The 22,396-nt window shown below is 43.0% G+C and overlaps 2 protein-coding genes across 6 annotated transcripts in view; both read right to left on the bottom strand.

The window, feature by feature from the left end:
- Nucleotides 1-1,340: 1,340 nt before the first annotated feature.
- ddx5 (DEAD (Asp-Glu-Ala-Asp) box helicase 5) lies at nucleotides 1,341-7,904 on the bottom strand. Of its 2 annotated transcripts, none has more exons than XM_063903317.1 (13): nucleotides 7,726-7,904; nucleotides 6,723-6,909; nucleotides 6,512-6,608; nucleotides 6,113-6,246; nucleotides 5,938-6,003; nucleotides 5,545-5,686; nucleotides 5,299-5,459; nucleotides 5,046-5,218; nucleotides 4,533-4,643; nucleotides 4,379-4,440; nucleotides 4,224-4,283; nucleotides 2,731-2,952; nucleotides 1,341-2,102 (listed from the first exon to the last, which is right to left on the bottom strand). In XM_063903317.1, the coding sequence occupies exons 1-13, from the start codon at nucleotides 7,770-7,772 to the stop codon at nucleotides 1,681-1,683; spliced, it is 1,884 nt and encodes a 627-aa protein (XP_063759387.1). In that variant the 5' UTR covers nucleotides 7,773-7,904; the 3' UTR covers nucleotides 1,341-1,680. The 2 variants fall into 2 exon arrangements, with proteins under 2 accessions (XP_063759387.1, XP_063759389.1); XM_063903319.1 differs by having other exon boundaries at nucleotides 1,840-2,102; nucleotides 2,718-2,952.
- Nucleotides 7,905-11,191: 3,287 nt separating this feature from the next.
- smurf2 (SMAD specific E3 ubiquitin protein ligase 2) overlaps nucleotides 11,192-22,396 on the bottom strand; it is a 59,394-nt gene continuing 48,189 nt past the window's right edge. For all 4 annotated transcript variants that reach the window (XM_063904371.1, XM_063904372.1, XM_063904374.1 and 1 more), the window contains 8 exons: nucleotides 18,855-19,056; nucleotides 16,953-17,056; nucleotides 16,725-16,839; nucleotides 15,659-15,837; nucleotides 14,428-14,686; nucleotides 14,047-14,248; nucleotides 13,424-13,499; nucleotides 11,192-13,069 (listed from right to left, as the gene is read on the bottom strand). In XM_063904371.1, the coding sequence (XP_063760441.1) occupies nucleotides 12,970-13,069; nucleotides 13,424-13,499; nucleotides 14,047-14,248; nucleotides 14,428-14,686; nucleotides 15,659-15,837; nucleotides 16,725-16,839; nucleotides 16,953-17,056; nucleotides 18,855-19,056 (1,237 nt within the window). In that variant the 3' untranslated portion in view covers nucleotides 11,192-12,969. The remainder of the gene's footprint in view (nucleotides 13,070-13,423; nucleotides 13,500-14,046; nucleotides 14,249-14,427; nucleotides 14,687-15,658; nucleotides 15,838-16,724; nucleotides 16,840-16,952; nucleotides 17,057-18,854; nucleotides 19,057-22,396) is intronic.

The following is a 22,396-nucleotide window of genomic DNA, read 5'->3' as shown; positions in this document are numbered from 1 at the left end:
TTCGGTGCAGATGTAGGGCCACTGGTTCATTCTTTTAATGGTTTTTGAGCTGGGACCATAAGGTCAACAATAGACTGGTTGGAATGTTTTTGATCCTAGGCTCCAGAAGTGCAGAAGCAATTGTTGATCACTTGTGAGAGAGTGTTGAGTCAGCAGTTTGTAAAGGTCACAAAGGTTACAGTCAGTAATATGTGGTTTTGGACAGAAGACAGATGGAAGACAGACAGACAGAAGACAGACGGAAGACAGACAGATCCGTGCACAGGATCTCCCCACAGGCTAACAATCAAAACACATTCAGAAAAACATCGACTTCCACACGAGGGAACCTGATGTGGTTAAAATGGCGTCTCATTTCAGGGTTTGAGGACTCATTCCTGCACCACTCTACTGATGGTTTTTATTACAGGTCACAGGGGCTATAGTGTCCACCCATGTACGTCAATCATGCGACCACCACCCTGTTTGAAGTTGTGCAATCTGAGATAAGCTCATCAAGACTCACCTGTGACGCTTCGATACAACAATGGAGAGATTAAAACAGCTCGGTGTTTCTCTGAGTGAGCGGTTCTGTCAGCAGCAGGGCGAGGCTGCTGCAGATCTGGATCGAGAAAAGGTAAGTATTCACACAGCCAGCGTTCCTCACATACTTCCTCCAGGTTCTGTACATGTGCAGAAAGCATCGAGGTGAGCCGCGCCCTCAGCAGCTCCGGGGGTCTGACCTGGGACCAGCTGCTGACCTGGGACCACTTTGAGTGTCTCCTCCATGATTGCCTGTGTTCCTATAACCCTGCTTAAGGTGTTACAGGTGAAAGGGCTGAACTTAAACCTCTTGAGGTACATTATAAGCATTAAAACTTGCTAAGAGTCACAGGGGAAGCACTTTGGATTATAAAGGTGCATTCGTGTCCATCATTTAACATACTATAATACTAAGTGTCAAATAATTGTACTGGTATAAAAGTAGACCGTGGCAATTCCCATGTGAAGAATAAGGACCTCATAAATGCTCATTAACCTTGGATCAGATTAAAGTCATTATTGCTAAAAACTCAGAAGGCATCGTTAGACTCTTAATTATGGAGTTTAATAACCCTGCTCTGAACATCTCTTGGTTTTGGAATGACAATGTGGTCATAAAGGCATCAACTTGGACTTCAGTGATGATTTACGCACCAGATGCCTGGAGTAGTTTAGTGTTCATCAGAGACATTTGTAAGTATAGCCTTTACATCTGCTGCTTATAAACTAGAGACTGTTAAGATGCCACCAGCTGGACAGTAAGGGTATTAGCAGTGATTTCAGGAAACAAAAGCAGAAACCAGAACAGAAACAGAAGATCTCTTTTTTTCGTTTTATTTTGAAAGATCATGCAGTGCACTTCCAAGTCAGGCGCTTAACATCACTTTCGGGATACATGGAAAACCAATACAACTGTAATTACCTAGTACAAAACATAACTAAACATTACTGAGGAATGTAACAAATTAAATAGTAATAGGGGGGGAGAAAAAAAGTGTGCAACACCACTAACGCTGCACTGCAGATCTTAAAAGGCTTGATAAGAGGCTGATGTTGTCTGTAACCCTGTCGTGGAAATACAAAAAAATCTGGATCAAGTGTGGAACTTAAAAGACAAAAAAAAAAAGCAATAAATTACTTTCTTTCAAGTGTGTGCGTTTACTGCGAGAACTGAGGAGGCATAGGGTACGGCACCAGCGGTGGGGGGTGCTGCTGTGGAGGAGCCTGTGCCTGGGGGAAGGGGAAGGGGGGGTGGCTGGCTCCGGTCTGTGGTGGCTTAGCGAGAGCGAAGGGCTGGGTCTGGAAGCTCTGGCCTCCGAAGGCCCCGGGCGGGTTGTTAAAGCTGGACTGTCCGTTCCCGTTGTAGCCGGCCCCGCTGTAGCCGTTAGCCGCGCCGCCGCCGTTGTTGCTGCCGCCCCCGTAGCCTCCGTTCTGTGAACTGCTGCCAAAAGATTTGCTTGGTCCGTTGTCGTAACCTCTACCGTTGTCCCGGTCCCTAAAACTGCCAAAGTCACGCCTCCCAGAATACCTATCCCGACGGTCGTCTCTGTAATCACCACCTCGACCGCCCCTTGAACGACCTGGAGAGAGCGAGGAGAGGAGGGTTTAGAAACAGAGCTGCGGTTGTTGTTCAAATAAAGGTTGCATTAAAATATAGCCTTTGGTGCTGGTCCCAACAATCAGGTCTGCATCGTCACCTACACCGTAGTGTGTTTAAGAGTAAAAGTGCACCGCTTCTACAACGGGGTTTCAGATTGTCTCGTCACTGATTGAGATTAGTCAGCCACTGTGTCGCTGCCATCTCACCCACAGTGAGGAGTTCATATTCCCTTCTACGACAACTCACCGAGCCACTGAGCAGACAAAGAAAGTGCTTTTTGGAAGGGGGAAGCAAAGGATTTATAGGTGATAATGTAAACATACAGCGCTACTTACAATGGATCATGAATTGCACAGTAGTGGCGGTGTAGGCCTTAAACTTAAGTAGGATTTACTGTGCAAGTGTTTCATATAAATCATACCTAATGTGACACGAGAATCTATAAGCACAGCTAAAGTGAATGAAATGTTTTTGACTGTAGCCTAGAAAATGTTTGGAGATATAGAAGTGATAATAATAAGCCCCTCCAAGTCCCAGAGCAAAGAGCAGCAGAAAGAGAGTGGCTGCACTTCACAGCACAGTTTCTGTATCTCACCAATTGGATTTACCTCCTCTGTCTTCCGCCATCTGGAGGAGCTTGGGGTTGATGGCCTGGTTGGCCTCGCGGAGCACCGCGATGAGGTCGCTTGCCTGGCGCATGTTGTTCGGAGTGAAGAAGGTGTAGGCCGTGCCTGTCTTTTGGCTACGAGCCGTTCTGCCAATGCGGTGGATATAGTCCTCAGAGTTGTTGGGGTAGTCAAAGTTGATGACAAATTTCACATCTTCCACATCTGTAAGATTGTGTTGCGGTGTGGCATAAAGGAAAAGCAGGACAGCACACAAGAGACGTGCGCCAGCGCCACCACAACAACCAGATCAAGAACAAAAAGTTAGTGGATGTCATGAGGTAGAGAAACGGCTGGCTAAATCCACAAAGCTGTGAAAAAAAACTAGCATTAGTTGAAAAAAAAACTCTAACCCCTTTGGGGAGACTACGGTGGGAAAAGAGAAACGATGCACACTCCATTGGCTTCCAATCCAGTGGGACAAAATAAAAACCCTCCCCTCACTGGCAGACCACCCTCAGAAAGAATGGATCAGAAGTCTTACCATTTTGTGGAGTATGCATTCACTAGTCCATTCCCATTGCAGCACACGCCCAAAATATTGTCAAGTGACTCACTACTGCCTCCTAGTGTGCCTGAACTAGCACTACAGCAAGGTCCCATCCCTAAAGCTCACTGCAGTGTCTGTGGATCTGAACCAATCTGCAGGATGCCTACAAACAGTGCACCCCAACTCTCGGCTTTTTTCCAGACCCAGTGTTCACTTGCTCATAATGTCTCTCGTTGGCAGGTCTCGACATGACTTTGAAACGCAGGCGAGGGAGGAGTGTGAGCTTGGATTTTGTCCAAGTGTGTCCAACTACGAGCATGTCCCACTGTCACCAAAAGCGCCAGTAGCCATGTCATTTACAGAGGTGAGGGTATGGTATCGATCTGACAGACTGCTCTTCGAAAGTTTTTTTAAGAAAACTGCAACGTTAATCGCCACCCATGCTTTACAACGAGTCCACGCAACAGAAAGCACCTTCCAAATGACTCAAACAGCTTGCTATGCAGCGCCCAGACGTACATGCAAGACAATAGGAGACAGTGTAGCTGGGCTTTGAGCTGGGACGGTTACAGAGCCTGGGTGTGTGAAGCAGTCCAAACCATTGCCAGAGAACAGGCGAGCTTATGGGGGAGGAACTGTGGCCAGCCCTCAACTCGCCCCCCGTTTTTAGGCAGGCCAGCGCGTTATATGCTGCTCTTGGGCCTGGTCACCTCTGTATATCTGCACGACTGGGAGACCCGCGCCTCGCCAGTCAGGACACCTCCAAGAATCCTCCTTCCCCCTCTGGAGAACCTGGGCTTGTCATGCCAAGGCCCTGCCACACAGACTGCTCCTTCAGGTCAGGGGAGAAACTCAGAGAGAAGCAGAAGAAGTTAAAGAAAGCAAACACTTTCTTTTCTGTTCAAATGCATTAAAGAGTGGAGAAGTGTTCAGGGAGGATACTGACCTAAACCCCTGGAGGCCACATCTGTGGCAATGAGAATCGGAGCCTTTCCGTATTTGAACTCTGAGAATGAAAACAAATGTAAAGAATTAGCTTTGGTGAAAGGATTTCAATGCATATTCTAAGATGTGTTTTATTTCATTGTGAGTCAAGCTTACCATTGAGAACCCAGTCTCTTTCTTGCTGGCTTTTATCTCCATGGATTCCCATACCAGGCCACCTAGAAGGATTGCATGTTTCATCGTTAGTCCATGGAACAACTTCCAAATTGTAAAGTCAGTGACACAGAAGTATTTTCATTTCATCACTTACCCGTCCTTTCTCATCCTCCTGGTGAGATCATCACAACGCCTCTTGGTCTCTACAAAGATGATGGTCTTGTTCTCCTTTTCACTCATGATTTCCTCGAGCAGGCGGATCAGTCTGAAAGATAAGACAGAAGTTCGGTCACATATTTGTCAGTAGTGAAAGTCCCTAGATGCATGCAGTGTCACCTACACCTTAGTGTGTTTAAGAGTAGAAAGTGCAATGCTTCTACAACAGTGTTTCAGATTGTCTCGTCACTGATTGAGATTAGTCAGCCACTGTGTCGCTGCCATCTCACCCACAGTGAGGAGTTAATATTCCCTTCTACGACAACTCACCGAGCCACAGAGCAGACAAAGAAAGTGCTTTTTGGAAGGGGGAAGCAAAGGATTTATAGGTAATAAGGTAAACATCTGGGACTACTAACAATGAGTCAGCATTCATATCTCTAGATAATAATTGGGCCCTTTAATGGGGCATCCTAACCATAACACCTGCAGTAACTGCTACTTGACTCACTTGTTTTCCTTCTCTCCGTCGTTGCAGACATCCACGATCTGGAGGATGTTGTGGTTGGCACTGAGCTGCAGCGCGCCGACGTTGATCTGGACGTACTCCTTCAGGAAGTCCTCTGCCAGCTGGCGAACCTCTTTGGGCCAAGTAGCACTCCACATCAGAGTCTGACGGTCAGGCTGCAGAGAACAGGGACATTAGTAACATGTTTCCATAACTACAAATAATTAATTTCCCTAATACAGCATATATAACATACCCTGATTTGGTCGACAATCTTTCGGATCTGTGGCTCGAAGCCCATGTCCAGCATTCTGTCGGCCTCGTCCAACACGAGGTAAGTGCAGCGGCGGAGGTTTGTCTTTCCAGACTCAAGGAAGTCGATGAGCCTTCCTGGGGTGGCGATGCAGATCTCCACACCTTCAATGGAGGAGTCATGGTGAGAATTAATGAAACAACCCTATATATTTTTTTTCCCCCATCGTTCGATGAAAGTATACAATACCTCTTTCCAGGTCACGGATCTGGGGTCCCTTGGGTGCTCCCCCGTAGATGCATGTGGACTTGAGGCGAGACGCTCTTCCGTATTCTGCCGCCACCTGTTGCACCTGCTGAGCCAGCTCACGTGTCGGGGCTAGCACCAAGCACTGTCGAGAGGGAATTTAACCGTTAGTATGTGTAATGCTCGGAGATGCACCTAGGGCGACTTTCTCCAATTTGTCTCGTCACTGATTGAGATTAGTCAGCCACTGTGTCGCTGCTATCTCACCCACAGTGAGGAGTTCATATTCCCTTCTACGACAACTCACCGAGCCACTGAGCAGACAAAGAAAGTGCTTTTTGGAAGGGGGAAGCAAATAATTTGCAGGTAATAAAAAAAGCTTCTAGGAATACTTACAATGGGTCCGTCTCCACGCTCCAGGAAAGGCTGGTGGTTGATGTGCACAATTGCAGGCAACAAATACTGTGTAGGGGGAAACATGTGACAGTCACTAACATGAGCTAACAGTCATATAGAGATTTACTATTGGTGTGAGTATTACAGTGAATATGTGAGACATTATCAAACTTACAGAGAGTGTCTTGCCAGAGCCAGTCTGTGCAATGCCGACCATATCCTTTCCACTGAGAGCCAGAGGCCAGCCCTGAGCCTGGATGGGTGTCGGTTCAGCCCAGCCTGCTTTGTTGATCACATCCATCACATAGGCTGGAGAAAAGAAACAGTCAATATATGCCAACATTTGTGACATGCACCAAAACTTTAAAATGGATCAGCAGTTAATTTAATCTTTAGATATAATTAATCCAAAATGAGCATATTAACGAGGAAATGTTTAACAATACACTGTAACACACCAACCTGCAGCCATCTAACATACAAACTGTTCAGGTCTATTGAAAGATAAAACAGTTGTAGTAGAGTCCCATAAAAATAAACTATAAAAAGATATGAAAGTGTTCTTAATACTTACATGGGAAGCTGGCCTCGTGGAATTTGGCAATAGGATTTGGGCAATCTCTCCCCTTCAGCGTAATGATTTTGGTCCTTCTGTATAGTTCAACATCTTGCTGCAAGATAAGAAAAGAAGCATGGTCAGTGATCACAGCTGATTGCATAACCTCAGCACATGCAGGAGGGAGTTATGCAACACTGCATGGACCATGCTGCCAGGCATTACATACCGGAGACCTGCGGGCAACATCAGGATGCTGTTGGTAGAAGTTCTTCTCAAACTTTGGGAGCTCATCCAGGTTCCATTGCTTCTTCCTTAGCCGTTCACCAGGGTTTCCGAACTTTCCTCCACCGCCTCCTCCACCACCTCCTCCGCGGTGTCCGCCGAAGCGAGGAGGCCCTCCGCTGCCGCCATACCTACAAACACATCCGCCGTTTAGTCACACATAGTACCTTTACAGCTGCAGTTTCACGTGAACACAGACCTGTGTCAACTGCGTCATTCTGTAGAAAATGTAAAGCTGTCATATACTTTTCAACCAGCAGAGGAACAATGGAAAAACTGCCGGCATTTTGTGTCGGCTTTCATTACTGCCACATGGCGGAAAAAGCCGACTAGCTGCCTTTCACCAGCGTTCATAGAGATTAAATGATAACTGTTAAATAATAAGACTAATCGTTTTATTATTTGACCATTGTAATTATATAATGCTTTTATGTGCAGTAATGTAGTATAATAAATAAATAATGTGGGCCCTTCAGTTTAGTTCCGTTTTTGTTCTAATTCGAGACGTTTATATACGTTATATTATCTAATTCTGTGCAATGCCTTTGTTTTTAACATGCTGCTGTAGATTTGGAAAACTGTAGATAAATAAAGTATATCTTATCTAAGAGTTGGAGTAGCCATCGTTATGCTAACGGAGGCTAATGCCGGGACACGAGGCCAAAACTAGGCCTCGAGCCAAAGACAACAGGCCCCAGCGCGGGCCTCACGAGGAAGTAAAACCGGCCAACCAACAGTTTTTCAAATAAGAAAAACGCCGGTTGAAAAAAACACTTAAAATATGAACTGTTTCCTTTAATCAAAACTGGAAATCAAACCTTAATCGGGTTTTTTGATACCGTTTTTCCTCGTCTTTTTTGTGGTTAGGGTTAAGAGTTATGTCATCCTTTTCAACCGACCACACGAGGCTGAAACCGGTCTAAAACATTCGATAAATAGGTACTCACCCTCTGTCTCTATCCCTGCCGCGGTCTCTGTCGGAATATCCAGGCATTTTGTAAACAAGTAGTATAAATAAAAAAGTTAAATACCCTTCGATGTGGATTTTACCACAGACTAGAACACACGACCGGCAGTGGTGCTGTAATGCCGTAATGTAAAAATAAGACCCGGTATATATAGCCAGAGGAAGTACCCTCTTCCGATGTATTCATCCGCCACCCGGTTTTCATTTTCAGCTTCTACCGACAGACAACATAGACCCATACTGAGTGTTGAAACGGTGATTAATGTTAGATTGAAGTCTTGAAAATCATATTGTGGTCCTTTAGCTCTTCATTAAATATATATTATGAATTAACTTACAACACGTTTAAGAATCTAAGTGGGTTTTTTTTTACACACAATGATTGTTTCAACAATTGTTTGCGGATGGATATGTTCGAGAGAGACAGAAAGTGGTAGTCCGGCTCCGACTCGCTTCCGATGTATGAACGGTAAGTGACGTCACCAGGACCAACCCAAACATAAAGACACCTTTCCTTCTTTTTTTAAAAACACCAATATGCTCTGTATAATGACTTTTTACTCTAATTCAGGTTAAAAAAGATGACAACAAAGTGTCATGGTGTTATTACAGATTTGTTTTGGTACACTGATGTTTAAAATGTGAAAGATAGAAGGCGATTTCTGTAAGAATAAGCTCAATGGTGGACCAAATAGATTATACTGTCATTGAAAGTGAGCTTTACTGACTATCTTACTTTTAAAAATTGTAAAACTATTGTGTCTGACATGATTATGGTATTTATCCAGAAAAACATACATGAATGAGTGTATAAATTCTCTTCAAAGTGGTCTAAATAATGTTAGACAAAATACCCACATGTATGTTTTATATCCACATTTTCTTAGCTTTGACCACCGGTTTAATGGCAATAGGTACATTTACTCAAGTCATTTACTACAGTGGCTTTGGAGATTGAAAAGATTCATCAAAATATCCCATAATTTATAACGTATAATACAGATTAGGCTACCAGTTGATCTGCTGGCAAATAACTTCTCAAGTTAAAAAACAAATACTTCATTGTTTTTCTTTTTACCTTTCATTGGACATTTTGTATATCTTATATATATATATACTATCTTATTGTAAATTATATTACTTTTTTATTTCTATTATTATATCTTTCATTATTTTTTCTACAACTATCAACAAACTCAATTTACCTCGGAATAAATGCAGTATTTAAAATCCCTGATAAAGTCATTTAAATGAGCTCCACCTTCACCAGCTGCAGCAGGACCCCTTAATGCATCGATAATAGTACGTTAACTTTGGGTATTATATATTGATGCTTGTACTTTGTTTAAGTGGTTTTAAATGCAGGACCTGTAGCAGAGCAAATTGAGTTACTTATTTCTATACCTGAGTGCAGACACACACCTTTCTCTAGTTAGTTGCATAATTATGAGACAAACAAAGAAACTGTACTTGAAACCTCTCTTCCTACAGCTTCATTATCTACTGACATTTAACCTCTTACTCCCCTTCCCCCCCATTTGGCCAATCTGCCAGACGTTTTAATCCTGATTGGTATCAGTGTGTGTGTGTGGGGGGGGGGGGGGGTCAGAGACATTCAGATGTAAAGTCTCTGTATCCCCCATACTCAAGTACTGTCCTACAGTATGATTTTAAGGTACTTACTAGTATTTCCATTTTATACTGCTGATCAACTACATGTTGGAAGCCAGAACCGTACCCGTAACTTAACTACATTTATTTGGCAAACTCTGGTTCAGATGATGAATAACAGATATAAATCAATGTATGAATTAAGATGTCTGTCTGTGATTCTGTGAAGTCAGCTCCACCTTTACTAGATGCAACATTTACATGATACACACATTAAACATTGATTAACTGATCCTGTTACCAAGTATATATTATTTCTGCGAAACCAAAGACATTTACCTTTAGTACTTTGAGTATAAAGCTCCAATACCATAGTACCTTTACTTAAATACGATTTGAATGAAGGGTCTTTACTTCTAACTGAGTTTTTTAAAAGAATGCTATTGTTTCGTTTACTTAATTTGAATGAACTACGAGAAGTTTTTCACCCCCGCTTATTCGGTCTAACTCAATAAGACAACATTCTTCTCATTATCACATCAGTATGTAGAGTCTCTACTTTAAAGAGTCCTCTCCTGCTGATGTTCAGGTGTATATCAGTATGTAGAGTCTCTACTTTAAAGAGTCCTCTCCTGCTGATGTTCAGGTGTATATCAGTATGTAGTGTCTCTACTTTAAAGAGTCCTCTCCTGCTGATGTTCAGGTGTATATCAGTATGTAGTGTCTCTACTTTAAAGAGTCCTCTCCTGCTGATGTTCAGGTGTATATCAGTATGTAGAGTCTCTACTTTAAAGAGTCCTCTCCTGCTGATGTTCAGGTGTGTATCAGTATGTAGAGTCTCTACTTTAAAGAGTCCTCTCCTGCTGATGTTCAGGTGTATATCAGTATGTAGTGTCTCTACTTTAAAGAGTCCTCTCCTGCTGATGTTCAGGTGTATATCAGTATGTAGTGTCTCTACTTTAAAGAGTCCTCTCCTGCTGATGTTCAGGTGTATATCAGTATGTAGCGTCTCTACTTTAAAGAGTCCTCTCCTGCTGATGTTCAGGTGTATATCAGTATGTAGCGTCTCTACTTTAAAGAGTCCTCTCCTGCTGACGTTCAGGTGTATATCAGTATGTAGTGTCTCTACTTTAAAGAGTCCTCTCCTGCTGATGTTCAGGTGTATAACAGTATGTAGAGTCTCTACTTTAAAGAGTCCTCTCCTGCTGATGTTCAGGTGTATATCAGTATGTAGCGTCTCTACTTAAAAGAGTCCTCTCCTGCTGATGTTCAGGTGTATATCAGTATGTAGAGTCTCTACTTTAAAGAGTCCTCTCCTGCTGATGTTCAGGTGTATATCAGTATGTAGTGTCTCTACTTTAAAGAGTCCTCTCCTGCTGATGTTCAGGTGTATATCAGTATGTAGAGTCTCTACTTTAAAGAGTCCTCTCCTGCTGATGTTCAGGTGTATATCAGTATGTAGAGTCTCTACTTTAAAGAGTCCTCTCCTGCTGATGTTCAGGTGTATATCAGTATGTAGTGTCTCTCCTGGGACATGTCTCCATGCTTTAATGTTCAGAAAGCTCATATTTCTCATACTGTCTGTTTTGCAGCTCCTCTTTTGACCCTCTGTCTGAAACCAGAGCCCAGTCTGCCCTGATTGGTTAGCTGGCCGGCTCTGTTGTGATTGGTCAACCTGCTCAAAGATGTCCCGCCCCTCGGCCAATCACATACAATGTGTTGGAGCGCTAGCCAATAGCAGAGCGAGTGTTCCGTAATGATGTCACTATGATAGAAGGTGTGTCAAAAAGCCTCATAGGGCCTCTTTAAATAACCACGGTTTTAAATAATAACAATTCAGGTGAAAAAGCTTTTTATGACATAATAAAAACAACCACTGGAACATGGAGAAAGGACAGGGAGTATGTTTTGTACAAGGCCTTACATTGTTAGACAAAGGCAAGTTTAATTAGAACTAATTACACACAAAAATAAAATACTCTTACAAAATGATAGTGTTAACATACATTGCATCAGTCAGCTATGAGAGATATAGTCCTGCTAGTGGATCATGCTATTAAAACAAAACAAAAACAAGGAGCGGCCTCTCTTGGAAGAAGCTGACCCGGGTCGGTGTGTAGTGTAGGAACACAAAGCGTGTGCAGTGGACTCTAATTGGGTTAGAAAAGTCGCCGTTGAACACACCTCGTTCTGCTCGTGTGCAATTTCATTTTTACTCTACTTAAGTTAAAAGATAAATTACAGGTCGTCGGATCCACACGTATGAACAATATCTTATTACTGTACAAAGCACCATCGGAGGACACTTCCCTCTGCATACACACGTCCACACACATCTTTTTTTAAAGTGTATGCAAATGTTAAGAACAGTCCACGGTCATTAGAGATTGCTAGACAGGCAGCATCCTTTTTTTCAAAACATTCAAGACTTTCATTTTTAAATCGTAGAAAACAATCCCTCTCTCTCTGGAGATAAAGACGTCACCGGGCGGATCGTGTAGCAGGCGGGAACAGGATTCATGTCGCTCAGTTCCCTTTCAAACAAAAGCACGTCGGGACACATGCTGTGGGTGAATTTGAAAAAGATTTAACCCTTAACATTCAGGAAATCAAGAGGATGGGATTGGTGCAGGAACGAGTCCTCAAACCTGGACATCAGTTCGCTTTTTAACACTCCCTGGGCTGTAAGTCAATGGTTTTCTGAATGTGTTTTTGGTTGTGAGCCGGAAATATGTCAGTAAATAACCCACTGGTGAATATAAAAATGACGGCTGCTAACAAGAGTCTAAATGAGACGACTAAACGTCATCACGCCCAACGTTAGCCGCCTTTAGCTTAGCGGTCGGTGACGTGAAGTCATGTGACCGTGCTGTAGTTCCTTTATAGCCCAACATTAGCCTCCTTTAGCTTAGCGGTGGTGACGTGAGTCATGTGACCGTGCTGTAGTTCCTCTATAGCCCAACATTAGCCTCCTTTAACCAAAATCACATGGAGAAATACCATTGGCTTGCTGTGGAGGAACCAGTGAGATGCTGCCTTCAGGGTCCACTACGGAAATTCATCTTCCCTGCACCACTGTATTAACCCTGTTCTTTCTCTCTCTCTCTCTCACACACACACACACACACACACACACACACACACACACACACACACACACACACACACACACACACACACACACACACACACACACACACACACACACACACACACACACACACACACACACACACACACACACACACACACACACACACACACACACACACACACACACACACACAGTGAAGTTAATGTCGTTTCAGGTCGGACTGACTGTGTTCTGCTTGGAAAGATGGAGCGTTGCTACATGGAGTACAGTTTGTAAAATATAAAAAAGGGAAGAGCCAGCAGCTTTTTGCAGGTTCCACGAGTTAGTAAATAGTCTTGAGTTATTAGCAGCTGAAGAGATTCTTTTCATGATAAAAAAAGACATAAAAGAGGCTGCAGGGTGTCTTCTCCGCCTCCCTCAGCGCGGCCTCGTGTCCCCGGGAAGGATAGGCGTTCCTGGGTGAGGCGTCACGGCGGATCATCGGGTCTCCTGGTCGTCTCCGAGCTCCTGCAGCAGGATCTACTCCACAGCGAAGCCACACGTCTCCTCGATGGCAGTGAGCAGCTTGTCGTACAGTTTGTCGTAAAGCTCGTACGGAGGAATGTCAATCCGGTTGAAGCTGGGGAGAAAAATGATATTAAAATCGATGATGAATAACTTTTGTAAGAGTTGCTTCATTTCAGATTAAGATCCAATAAAGTAAATGAGCATTAAAATAATCAAATAAAATGACATTTAATAATAATATTTGTACGATTATAATAAGTAATAAAGATTAAATAAAACATGAACTTTATGGGTTAAAGTAAAAGAAAGTGCATAAAACATAAATAAAATAATAACATTAAAAACAAAAAAGTACAACATTTTTTATACAAATAAGAATATGAAGTTGAAAAAAATCCAATCGATAGATCAAATACAATAATATTACTTCAATAAACGTAACAGGTTTGGGAAAATGTTGGCTCACCAGGTGTGGGCTTTGGGCAGGTTGTTGGGGCTGGCATCGATCTGGTGGATGGTGAAGAGCCGCGGGCCTGCAGCACCTGAACACACACAGCCAGTTAAAACCAATGCACCTTCACACACCTCATCTGCACCTCTAAGTCTCTATTTAGAAAAGAAAGAGAATTATTCAGGGTTTGGATAATCAAACTCAAAATGTAAGGGGTCCAACATTATCGGGTTGTTTCACTCGGGTAAGCAAACATCATTAATCAGACGTCAGACATAAGAAAGAGTAAAAGCTGAGAAAATGAATCAAAACTCCATGAAAACCAGACACAGGGTTTTACAGAGTTGTGGCTGCTTCTGGTTCTCTGAGCAGGGGAAAAAGGAACTGGTTCTGAAGTGGATTGAAGCTGAACTGCACACGTTTCCATGGAAAAGGGGTAAAGCGTGCACCCTGGAGAGTGCAACAAAGGAAGACACGGCCACACCTTCGTACAGTATGACCTCACATTAACACGTTGCACTTCTTTCAGCTGCAGTCTGCCTCACAAGAGGCCGTTCACACCCACCCTCTCAGTCATCCGCTGCATAACAAAGCCTACGTCTGCACGCAGTATTCCCCCCCCCCCCGGGTGTCGTTACCTTGCAGGGCCTTGAACCCTTGCAGCGGGACTCTGGAGGAGCCGGTGACGAACTGCAGCAGCCGGGCTCTCCTCTCCTCGTCGAACGACTCCACGGCTTTCCAGAACCACTTCACGATGTTGCTGTCCAGAGTGCAGTGTTTGAGCCGCGTGTTGGACCTCCAGTCGGTGATGTCGATTTTACCCAGACCGCAGACGATCAGCTGCAGGGGGGGGGGGGGGTGTTATTAGAGGATTCAATTATTTCAGGAAGTTATCTTGGGAAAGTTGTGTGTGTCTTCAATGTAGAAAATTAATAAAGACAATTGTTGTAAAAAAAAGACTAAATGTCCTGTAAGGTAATTCCAGATGTGGATCATAAGGGTGATTTAAATGGGAGTACCTCGAGCTCCTTCTCGTCGAAGGCCTTGAGCAGGTGCTGAGGGATCACCTCGTTGAAGCCTTTCTGCAGAGCGAGGAACTGAGCCTCGATGCCGCGCAGGAAGCGCCAGTTGACGTAGAGCCTCACGTACTCCTTCTTGGTGTCCTGCGTGACGGGCAGGCTCTTCCCGCTGGGCTTCAGCTCGTGCTGGATGATCTCTCCGTACGCGTTGTGCTCCACGCAGAACGTGTGGTCCAGCACTCCCGTGATGTCGTTGTCCCTGCAGAGAGGAGAGCATTTACTCTACAGTTTGATGACGATAACGGGCTCTTAGACAATCACCGTCACTCCATTCAAACACTGTGGAGATTTACTCAGCTGATCCTAATTTGGGAATTAGTTTTCATATGCATCATGTTAAGGGATTGCACGTCAGTTAAAGATATGATAAAACAAAACCATAAATTATAAACATTTAGTATTAAATATTTATTTGATTTGGTTATATTTTATAATTATATATATGTATTAAAATATTAATTTAAATAAATATAAACAGTTTATAAATTCATATCAGAGAAAAATAAATATAGATGGAGTATCAAGAATGCACCGTATTAATATACAGAACAACTTCACATTTATTAATTAACTAAACTAGAACAATATAAACAAAGGACACTTTATACATTATAAAGGAGTGCACCGTTTTTTACTTTAAAATCTAAAACTCTGCAAATACTAAATTTTTCAGATCAATCTGTCAGATCCTTGCTGTACTTTTTGTAGCGTGATAAAAATATTGCAAACCAAAAAGAGAACCGTGAACGAGAAGCTAATGACCTCAAAATGAATCATTAACACATTGTTCGACCAAATTCATCCAAAAACCTGAAGTAAATATAAAGACAAGAAAAGGGATTGGAGTTGTCGATGTGTCCTCTGAATAAAGGCCAAAGACCTGAGTCTGAATCAGGTGCCTAAGACCCCCCGATGTAAGAGCACTGAAAAGCTCTAGAGGGCGCTGTCCTCACAGCAGGGGGAGAGTCTTCATGCAGGCAGCAACACTCATCCACATTTGTTTGCCTTTTGTTTTAAACCATATTTTTGTTTGCAATTAGAGAAACGTACTTTATTAAATCACAGAGAGGACAATCATTCAGAGCATCACGGTTGAGAAACGTACTCTGAATGAACACAGACAAGTCAGTGCTGTCACAGAGTGTGTGTATAACAGTGTGTGTGTACGTACAGGATCCACACCAGGCTGTTGTGCAGGTCAGGGTCCACAGACTCCATGTCGTCCAGAGTGATGGGTTTCCCCAGCAGCTGTTTGTAGAAGGGCAGCGTGAAGCCTCCGTCGATGTAGTGACCGTGGAACACCGCCATGCCCATGATCCGCCCCACGAAGTGGAAGTAGGACAGATGCTCCTGAAGAGAGACGAACAGAGGTGAGTTAGCAGCTAAAGTGACTGTTAATAAAGGTATCAGAATCCTTTATTTATTCCAGGGGGGGGATTAGGTTTCCAGGCAGTCGCTCTCTTATAAATAATATAAATTATATAAACATTAAGAGTTAAAGTCAAGATATGTAATAATTAGAAATAATGAAACTAAATATAGTACAAATATTTATAAGAAGAAGAAGTTAAAGTAAAAATCTGCAAAACTATGATAAAAAATTCTAAATGTGCAACAAATAGAAAAAACTAAACGGAATAAAGACGTTATTTCAGGCCCCGGCCGTGGGGCGACTGGCTGGGGCACCTGCACCGTACAACCCAGGTTCGATTCCCGACCCGTGGTCCTTTCCGGGTCCCACCCCGACTCTCTCTCCCACTTTCCTGTCACTCTCCACTGTCCTATCCGATTAAAGGCAAAAAGCCCCCAAAAAATAACTTAAAAAAGAAGAAGTTAAAAACATGTGTTATCACATAAATAATACAAAGAAAACTCAATAATTTATAGAAACATGAGAAGTTAAAGTCAAGATATTTAATATAAGAAATAACAATATATTTAGAAATGAGAAATAAAAGTGTGCAGTGAAAAGATAAAACTAAATGGAATAAAATAGTTATTTAAATGTCACAAGTTGAAATGTGCAAACATATACATTTAAGAAGTTTAAACACAAAAGTTCTTATAAATAAAAAGGACTCCCTAACGCTCACGGACCCAGTAGATGGAACCAATTAAAAATGACACTAGAGACGGTGAGCTCCTTAGCTACTAAAGAAGCTGTGTCAGTATACAGACTATACTTATTACCTCCCTATAATGCGAGTGTTTTGGATGTGTGAATGATTTTGACTCACGGGGTTGACGGCAGAGTCGGGGTTGATCTGCAGAGTGTAGATGTCGTCGCGGGAATACTGGAACAGGCCGTAGTACGGGTTCAGCATCTCATGAGACAGCAGGTAGAGCCACTCCCTGCACACAGAGGATCCATGAAGAGAGACAGACACACGAGACCAGACATCAGACCAAAGCAGAGCAGCTGTGTTCTCCGGTTCCTCCACCAGGGGGCAGAGTGTACCGCTCACCTGGCCACTCCTCCATAATCCAGCCCCTCCTCTCCTCTGAACTTCACCATGAGCCTTTTCCACAGGTCCTTCGGCCTCATCTTCATCACCTGGCGATAGGACTCCTGCGGCACAGAGGAAATTAAACGTGGTTAAAGTCAACAGCCAACAGCTGTTCACTTGCAGACTATCGAAGCCGATAGATCGATTTTTCTTATTTAGTTTAATAGCCGTTGATTCATTTGAGCAGTCCTAATATTTATGGGAGGGGTTGTCTCTCTGGAATAGGGCTGCACAATTATATATATATACACAACACTATAGTAGACGTACTGCCTAAATTAACTTTTAGATTTGTGATTAATATATAGATATAATATTCTGCTTTATATTTTTATTCCGATGTTTATTTTCATCTTTTTTTTATGCTATTTTATTTCTATGTTTACATTCTGAATTGTTTATTTCTTTTTGTTTCTCTAATGTACAATGCCTGGTCTTTTTATGCTGCTGCAATGCAACACTTTCCCAAATTGGAATCAATAAAGTACTTATGTTATTTAGGCTACTTTATACAAATGGACACCAGGTATTTTAATGCTGTTTGCTTTCCTTCATGCGCTAAACTAAAACAGCTTTTAATTAATTAGTTGCATTTAATATTGTAACAAAGATGAGCTCCTGTTGCAGGTTTTGAGTTATTGTAAACCTCCTAAATCTAATAAACACAACAACAACACAGCCAGGTTTCACTGTGCTGTGCAGAAACAACCACAGAGATCCGACAGCCCGCTTCACTGCAGTCCTGTTCAACTTAACCTCAAGACGTCCTCCCAACCCCCCCCCCCCCCCCTCCTCTCTCACATTGAGATCAGCCAACAAAAATGTCTTGGTTCAGATTAAAAGACGGGGTTGTTCCAGCACATTCCAGTGCATTTTTTTATGAGGGTCAGGCCGTCTGCTGCAGGTGTTGCTGCTGTGATGATGCAGGAAAAAAAAACCCTCCCCAGCTGAGACAGAATGTCCCAGAGAAAGACCTCAACTCAAACAAGACGTCTGCTTCAGGTTTCTGAGTTCACACATCAGAGATAACCGAGTGTGAGAGGAATCCGTCTCACAGCCAGACTGAGGCGGACGATGAGCTTCATGGGAGAGACGAGGAGACAAGGAGAAGACTTTTAACCGAGCACCTGGTGTTGATACATCTTCCTAGTGGTCAGACGGTGGTACTACAACCCCCGTGGTTTTTTTCATTTTGCTGTGAATAACCCGTATTCATCAGGTCCTAAAAGTTGTTAGATTTGCAGACAGCTGAATCCAAAGTTATTTTTCTGCTTTACATTCATCTGACTGAGAAGAAACAAGATGGAAAGTAGAGCCTGGTGGCGGGGCACACAGTCGCGGGCGGGGTTTAATATTGGAAGGGGGGTTAAGGGAAACAGTGTGCATGCTCTGTGGGTACAATTGAACACAAATAATATGACCTCGCCTTGGTTTTCCCTGGATCTTCCCTAGATATTCCCATATAGTCCCAAGATCTCCTCTGGATCTTCCCATGGTCTTCCCTAGATCTTTCCTGGATCTTCCCACTTATCTCCTCTGGATCTTGTGATGGTGTTAGGGTTTTTAACAGTTTGAGAATACATGAACACCGTGTTTCTATGGTTGTAGGGTCTCAGAGCTGAATGTAAATTTGATGGCATTAGTTCTGGAGAGAATGAGATCCGGCAGGTGGATGTGCAATGGAGCAAATATGAAAGTATTCCCATGTTTTCCTACCATTTCGTGATGCATTCTTAATTAATTTCATGCATGCTCTGGCTGTGACGACTGAATTTCCCTTCGGATTAAATCATGCACCCAGTTAATAACAACCCTTCCCTCTCATGACATGGCTGAGCTTGCTGTTCTCTCCATCCTCACCTCGAAGATCTCCTCCCGGGACACCTCGATGCGGCAGTGCCCGGCCTGAGGCTGCTGCTGGGACAGCTCCTGACGCAGGATCTTCAGCTTCTGGACCAGGTCTCTCTTGTACTTCGGCACCGTGAGGCACTCGGCCTCCTCCGGCAGCTGAGCGGGCGACACCAGAGCCTGCTGGGCCTGATCCTTCAGCTGGTTCTGACGACTGGGAGGAGGATGAGACACATTTAGAGAGATGAACATGGCTCGCAGTATTTTAAAAACAACATTAATGTCTTGCATAATGTTTGTGGGGTATGTAATAGTCAGTGGGGGTCTCGGGCTAGGCCAAGACTTCTTTTATTCTCAGAAAATGAGACCCAAATGTGCTAAGAGCTTAAAAAGAAAGCAGCGATTGATGACATGTTTCAAATCCAGTGTGTCTGAGAACATCCTCTGTGGTTAATGAGGACAGGGGGTCTCCACTGCGGCTATAGGGAGAGTTTTGAACCAGGCACTGTGTAAGGAAGACCGCCTCAGAGGGGGGCACAGTGGGGAGGCATCTCACACACACACACACACACACACACACACACACACACACACACACACACACACACACACACACACACACACACACACACACACACACACACACACACACACACACACACACACACACACACACACACACACACACACACACACAGAATGAAAAGAGCCTTTATTGGGCCGGCACTAAAGGATAATGTGCACAGTGGACTCTGATGGGGGTGGGTGTGGGTGTGTGTGTGTGTGTGCCCAAACACACACGTCTGTCTGGTAGTCTGCTAAATCAACACAGTGATGCAGGAATTAGTCCTAACATTAAGAATGAGTCAGCATTTTTAGCTAGTTTGGTCTCCATCCATTTTCGGCTTGAAAGTGTTTTTGGTTGTTACCCTGATCTATGTCTGTGGGAAACACAAGCTGAAGAAATTTTTGTTCTACCACTTAAAATATGTCATTAAATACCCCACTGGTGGATATAAAAACAGTGGTGGCAAACAAGTGTCTAAATGAGACGACTAAACGTCATCACGTCCAACATTAGCCGCCTTTAGCTTAGCGGTGGAGACTTGAAGTCATGTGACCGTGCTGTAGTTCCTTTATAGCCCAACATTAGCCTCCTTTAGCTTAGCGGTGGAGACTTGAAGTCATGTGACCGTGCTGTAGTTCCTTTATAGCCCAACATTAGCCGCCTTTAGCTTAGCGGTGGAGACGTGAAGTCATGTGACCGTGCTGTAGTTCCTTTATAGCCCAACATTAGCCACCTTTAGCTTAGCGGTGGAGACTTGAAGTCATGTGACCGTGCTGTAGTTCCTTTATAGCCCAACATTAGCCTCCTTTAGCTTAGCGGTGGTGACGTGAAGTCATGTGACCGTGCTGTAGTTCCTTTATAGCCCAACATTAGCTTTGGAGGAGAGCCAGGGAGATGATGCCTTCAGGGACCACTACAGAAATGCATCACCCCTTTACCATTTCATTCTTCAAGTGCTCTGAAACAAGCTGAAGCCCCGAAATCCAGCCTCATTAATGATGTTTCAGACTGTGTTTCAGAGTACAGTCTGAAACGTCTTGACTTAATCTGCTTCTCTTCACCATCCTCCCTACGATTTGCATTCTCCTCGACCACAGTGACAACGTCTCCTCACCAGAGTGACTGAGTCTGGTTTCTGCTGTCTGCCCGGTAGAAACCAGTTTTTGCAGGTCACTTCCTGCGATCCCAGAAAGCCGCAGCGGGGCCCCATAGGACACTGGAGACGTCCTCCTGAATCCTTTTTATTTCCTGCAGACTAGACTCACGGATGGGAGGGGAGGTTAGGGAGGGCAACGACAGCACCCAAACACAACTCAGAGGGAGGGAGAGCATCTCATCCTGCACGTTCACCCATAAATCAGACATTCCTGCTCGTCTCTCGCCTGGTTTCAGAGCTCTCTCTTCTCTTTCCAACATCTCTGCCGAGGAGCTGGTGCATGTTGCTTAACGTTGGCGCAGTAAAAGCAATGTTTTCACTGGGCAACTGATCACAAATGTCTGGGAGATGTTCCTGTACGGAGGGCGATCCTGCAGCCAAAGATCGAGTTACCTTTTTAAACTTGAATTTGGGGGAAGATTGCAACATCACAGGGGGACATATACCCAGAAACCCCCGGTCTGGAAGCTCAGGCAGTGTCTTTAGCAAATAAAAAAAGGCCATAAACTGTAACTTTGACAGACACATATATATCGAAACATTTTTGCGGGATGACGGCACGCCAGGGGTGAACATTTCTAAAATCCCGGGCTTGATAAAAGGCAGATGTGTTGATGGAAATCCATGATATCTTTTCCAGTCACGAGCGTGAAAGTCCCTCCAAAGTCTAGCGGTAATGGACGGCTTAAGTTGGGACAGAAACTGTAAATAAATACACTTTTTTTACAGTGTCAATGTGATGAGAATGCACTGTTTATATACAAGTCCTCCCACAAATCTCAGGTCCATGTGTCCTTGAATAACCAGGATACGTACGGCACTTAGATCTAACAGTTTGTGAGTTTAGGAGGATTTTAACACGTTCATTTAATGACAATTTCTCACTAAAAGCTGCAAAGAAACCAATAACTTTGCCTGTGAATAAAATAATATTCAGATGTTATCTCTCCTCTGTCAGCTGTTCTGTTCTGAAGGCTAATACTGCGAGGGTGAATCCATACGCCTACTGCCTACTGACTTTTTTACATCCGGCCCAAATCATCTCCTTTTTAAAACTCACACTTCTTGTTTCCCAATTTATTTTTCTTTCTACTTTTCTTTTCTGATTTATTTTTCTAAATTTGGACTTTTTCTTTAAAATGATCAATTTTCTCCTAAAAGAAGTTACTTTTTTTAATTGTCAGATTATTTTTTCAAAGTTTTATCTTTTACTTTCCGACTTTTGTTCTAAATTTCGACTTTTAAAAATGTCCCTCTATTAAGTTCTTTAATAGATAGATTCTATCTATTTTCTTCTTCATGTGGCCCGAATCATCTTTTAAAATTCACACTTTTTGTTTCCCAATGTTTTTTCCTTTTGATTTTCTAATTTCTGAATATTTCTTCAAAATTATTAGTTTTTTTCAAATTTCAGGAATTCTTTCAAATTACATTTTTTTTCCCAAAAAGAAAATCAGATTGTTTCCTATAAATTTCGACTTTTTTGAATCTCCGACTATTTCTTCAAAATTACCAGAATTTTCTTAATAAATCTGACTTTTATCAATACAATCATTTTTTATCCTAAATATCTTGGTTTCTTCTTTTCTCAACTCACATTATTCTGTCGTCTTACACAACTGAAATATTATATCTGATATTTCTAGTCTCTTGTATTTGATATTGTGGAAATGCTTACTGTTATATTTTCAGGTCAGGCTTCTGATTACATTTTTAAAGTAACGCTCCCAAAAACACGCCCACTTCCTCCCTTTGATGTGCACTAATAATCCCCCCAGAATAAATATACGGTAGAAGTTCTATGCATGATAATCTCTCACATCTGGGCAT

This window comes from Eleginops maclovinus, chromosome 16, assembly GCF_036324505.1.
Source record: "Eleginops maclovinus isolate JMC-PN-2008 ecotype Puerto Natales chromosome 16, JC_Emac_rtc_rv5, whole genome shotgun sequence".
In the NCBI taxonomy this organism is placed as follows: domain Eukaryota; kingdom Metazoa; phylum Chordata; class Actinopteri; order Perciformes; family Eleginopidae; genus Eleginops; species Eleginops maclovinus.
Note: the sequence above shows the minus strand (reverse complement) of the source record. Positions and strands in the feature narration are given on the sequence as shown.

What these genes read in the sequence shown, in the direction of transcription:
- ddx5 (XM_063903317.1), bottom strand. Translation starts at nt 7,772, where the DNA reads ATGCCTGGATATTCCGACAGAGACCGCGGCAGGGATAGAGACAGAGG. An exon ending in GCTCTGGCAAGACACTCTCT is followed by an intron (nt 6,004 to 6,112) that starts GTAAGTTTGATA and finishes CCCCCTACACAG; the next exon opens with TATTTGTTGCCTGCAATTGT. An exon ending in AGATTGTCGACCAAATCAGG is followed by an intron (nt 5,219 to 5,298) that starts GTATGTTATATA and finishes TGTTCTCTGCAG; the next exon opens with CCTGACCGTCAGACTCTGAT.